At 39.9% G+C, this 4,391-nt stretch overlaps 1 protein-coding gene across 1 annotated transcript; it reads right to left on the minus strand.

Moving 5' to 3' along the window:
• Nucleotides 1-662: 662 nt before the first annotated feature.
• LOC142027147 (aspartyl/asparaginyl beta-hydroxylase-like) lies at nucleotides 663-2,425 on the minus strand. The gene is made up of 2 exons (XM_075020833.1): nucleotides 2,380-2,425; nucleotides 663-1,790 (listed from the first exon to the last, which is right to left on the minus strand). Exons 1-2 carry the CDS (start codon nucleotides 2,423-2,425, stop codon nucleotides 814-816), a joined length of 1,023 nt encoding a protein of 340 aa, XP_074876934.1. The 3' UTR covers nucleotides 663-813.
• Between the last annotated feature and the right edge of the window lie 1,966 nt (nucleotides 2,426-4,391).

Below are 4,391 nucleotides of genomic sequence, written 5' to 3' on the forward strand. Positions count from 1 at the left end.
AATAATACATAGCACTGAAGAATTCTAAAATTTAAGCATTCAGTCCTACTACAACAGCTATAATCATTTGAAATTCTTACATTTATTCCAGTAGCGCCAAGGTTAGGTCTCAAAAATTATTAAGTACATGCAGTTCAGAAATCAGAAAATCTCCGAGGGATTTAGGTGATCTATTTTCTGAGGACTGCAGATGTCTTTTACTTTTGAGTTCTATTGAGTATTCAGAGAAGATGACAGATTCTCAGCTGAGATCTGAAAGAAGAAATTAAGTCCATGGAGATTCTGGAGTGTCAGTCTACCCTATTCCTTCACAGATAGCTTGACCTGTGTTTCTTGATGTGTTGGTTTAGTAATATTTATTTAGATGTTTAAAACTGAAGTGCTTTATACACCCCTTAAGCATTAATTTAAGTCCAGACTAGACGTGTCATTAGTCTAAATCAGGAGAATGTAATGAGTGCTCAACTGAAGACATAATATGTAAACTCATATGGTCAGATGCCAACTCTTTTTACTATGGGAAAAGAATTAACTACTTTTAAAATAAGTATGGTGGCCCATTTCCTGTCCAGAAAGAGTAAATTCAGTTGTTAGATTTCCTGTGCTGCTTTTCTGGAATTGAGGAGTTCCAGTCTTCAGTGCACACTAAAATGACAGTTGGCTACAACCCATTTACAGTATCTTAGTGTTTGTTCCCCAAACCCTGAACTGCTTGGTAATTACATCATAAGAACTATTACAACCATCTGCTCTCCTTTTGTAGTGTATGGTTAGGGCTGGTCCTCCTGATGTAGGGACTTTTCTTTTGAAGCTTTAAGTATCCACTAGATCATCATTTGAATAATCCTCACCTTGAAGAGGCATTTCTGATTCCTCTGGTTCAGTGGCCACAACATCTTCTGTATGCTTACCTTCTGGCTCTGTGGCTTCATTCACTTCCTCCAGAAGGTCCTCAACAGCTGTATCTTGAGTCTCAGTCTTCTTTTCATGTTTTGGTTCATGGTCTTCATTATAATCACCATGCACTCTATCCTCTGTGTAATGTTCCATAGCATCTTCTAGCATTAGGTCAGAGTCACCTGGAGCTTCTGGATCACTTACTGTCTTTTCCACATCCATATCATGTTCATATGAAACTGGAGCTTCATATGGTTCAGGCTCCATTGCTCGAAGATCATCTGCCAAAAGATCGGCATCTTTCTGAACGGAGTCTGGTGTCTCATATGCTTCTGGCATTTCATTCTCTAATTCTCTGAGCAAGTCATCTGTTGTAGGAGCTTCAAAAGTTTCTCCATGTATTTCTTCCTTCACTTGCCACTGGTCATTTACACTTTCAGCTACATCTTCATGTCTCCCTCCAGGCTGGGAATGAAGAGCTTCCTGAAGAACAGACTGAATTTCCTCTTCCAATTCTACATCAGCATTCTTGTGCTCTGATTTGACATATGACTTCTCAGCAGGCTGGATGGTCTCCTCAGATTCTGGTGATGTTGGCTGTGCTGGGACAGATCTTTCTTTAAGGCCTAGAAATACTTTAGCATCTTCCACATCAAAATCTCCATGTCCATCAGCATCATATATCCCAAGCTTGCCTAGAACTTCTTCATAATCTACAAGTTCAAACCAGACAACTGCTACTGACATCCAAACTCCCAGCAAAGCAATTACCATAAACCAGGTGAAAAACAAGCTTCCAGAGAGGCCTTCTTTCTTTCCATTCTTGCTTCCTCCATGCTTAGTCTCTCTCTTGGAGCCGGGGCCGGGGCTGCAATGCAATGCAATGGTAAAGGCTATTCACAATTAGAGAGTGTATGATTTTGAATTAACTTTATGGGTTTTTTATCTCCACCTTTCTGATTCTTTTCTGCTACTAAAAATGTTATTGGAATAGGGTCACCTTCATTTTTCAAATTGTTTTTAGTCATTTTTTATTTCTTCCCTCCCCTTGATGCAGTCTCTTCACCTTTCTGCCTATATTATCAGCCCATGCATTGTTGCTTTGTTTATTTCTATTTTGACAAGTTGCAAACTTGCAATTAGTTCACAGATAATGTGAGTATGTATTCCAGTAGCAGTAGCCTAAAGAGTTATGGTACCATAATTTTTGTACACATAAAGCCCTAAAAGTCAAAGTAATACAATCTTGCTCTTAAAAAGATATAGTAAATCCACCAAATTCTAGTTGTGTGACTGAATTTGACTCATAATCAGTATTTCGAATTATCATGTTTCCATTTTGCTGGCTACATGAGTGAAACACATGGGGATAAGGAAAAGTTTCTTACACCTACCTTTTCTGGAATAAAATAGACAGCATCCAGGTTATTTTTAGTCTATAGGAGATAAGTGGATAGGAGTGTCCTGTGTATTCCCACTTACCGACTGTCGTAAGACTGTTATGCTGCCTCTCACTGAAATCCCACATTGCAATTTCTTTAATTTAAAATGTCATATTATTTTTATAGTTAGCAACTGAAGGAATATCTTTCTTTTTTCAATGTGTTAAAGTTTTGTAGAAAGGTTAGAGTGCTTCTGCATTGTACCTTGCTGGAAATGTAATGCAGAGGCATGTCAAAGAAGTGATCTCCATTATGTTATGGACAAATTAAAGCGGAAATAATAGAGGATTTGAGAGGATGGATGATCTTTCAAAAATTTATCGTATCCTTAATAATGCTTCTTGTTGTTTGTAGATTATAGAATCACAGAATCATAGAATGGTTTGCATTGGAAGAGATCTTAAAGTTCATCTAGTTCCAAACCCCCTGCCATGGGCAGGGACACCTTCCACTAGACCAGGTTGCTCAAAGCCCCATCCAACCTGGCCTTGAACACTGCCAGGGATGGGGCATCCACAGCTTCTCTGGGCAACCTGTTCCAGTGCCTCACCACCCTCACCGTAAAGAACTTCTTCCTTACATCTAATGTACGTCCACCCTCTCTCAGTTTAAAGCCATTACGCCTCATCCTATCACTACATGCTTTTGTAAAAAGTCCCTCTCCGGCTTTCTTGTAGGCCCCCTTTCAGGTACTGGAAGGCTGCTATAAGATGTCCCTGGAGCCTTCTCTTCTCCAGGCTGAACAACCCCAACTCTCTCAGCCTGTCCTCACATGGGAGGTGCTCCAGCCCCCTCATCATCTTTGTGTCTTTCCTCTGGACCTGCTTAAGCAGGTCCATGTTTTTCTTATGCTGGGGACCACAGAGCTGAATGCGGTATTCCAGGTGGGGTCTCACAAGAGCGGAGTAGGGGGGCAGAATCACCTCCCTTGACCTGTTGATTACACTTCTTTTGATGCAGCCCAGGATGTGACTGGCTTTCTGAGATGTGAGCACACATTGCTGGGTCATATTCAGTTTTTCATCCACTAATATCCCCAAGTCCTTCTTGGCAGGACTGCTCTCAATCCCTTCATCCCCCAGCCTGTATTGATACTGGAGATTGCCCTGACCCCAGTGCAGGACCTTGCACTTGGCCTTGTTGAACTTTATGAGGTTCACACGGACCCACCTCTCAAGCCTGTCTAGGTCCCTCTGCATGGCATCCCTTCCCTCCAGCATGTCAACCACATCACTCAGCACTCACTCTGATTTTGGAATCAATCATGGAGGTCTGCTGAGACTGTTATTCTGCATTTTGTCCCATTCCAGGTTCCTGTCTTTTGCCCATAAATGATCAAGTAAGTAAGAGTCTAAGACAATAAGAATGTATACTTTCTGGCAATCTGTGTTCTAGGGACATCCTTGGCCTCAGGTTGCCTCAAAAATGCTCTAGCTAAGAACAGGTTGTGTGAGCTTCACTTTTAATATTTTTGGATTCCACAATATCGTCAGACCTTTATCCCTTCCCTTCTAGTTCAAATCTTATTTATTGTCTTTTTAAATAGCAGTTATTAGTTTCTCTGTTTAAACTTAAGGTTCTTCTCTGTGTCTTTTCTGGTATTAATATGTCTTACTATATTCTTCCTTTCTACTGTTTCACTGAATATTACCTGGTTAGGATATGCACCATTTTACTCAGGAATTTCTAAACACCTTCTCATGTTTCATGGGTAGACTGAATTATAACAATGATGCTTCAGAAAGACATTACATCTAATAAAATGACTAAGGTTGGTGACTTATTTTTAGCTTAGTTTCCTATGGAAATTAGGTTTATGTGATGACACTGTTTGTCAGAAACCAAGTTTGTTTCTTGCCTGTGATACCCTTATGCTCACTGCTGCTTCTGTTATCATTTGAAGTAATTTCTCTTTTATTAGTCTATCAGCTAGAAAATTCATTGATATGAAACTCCTAGAAATCTGAATTTGAGTAGTGAGATCTGTATTAGGATCTGTGTTAGTATTTCCTTTGAGAGGAAAGTAGTTTGCAATGCAGAAAATTTCTGTCT

Source organism: Buteo buteo, chromosome Z, assembly GCF_964188355.1.
Source record: "Buteo buteo chromosome Z, bButBut1.hap1.1, whole genome shotgun sequence".
NCBI lineage: Eukaryota > Metazoa > Chordata > Aves > Accipitriformes > Accipitridae > Buteo > Buteo buteo.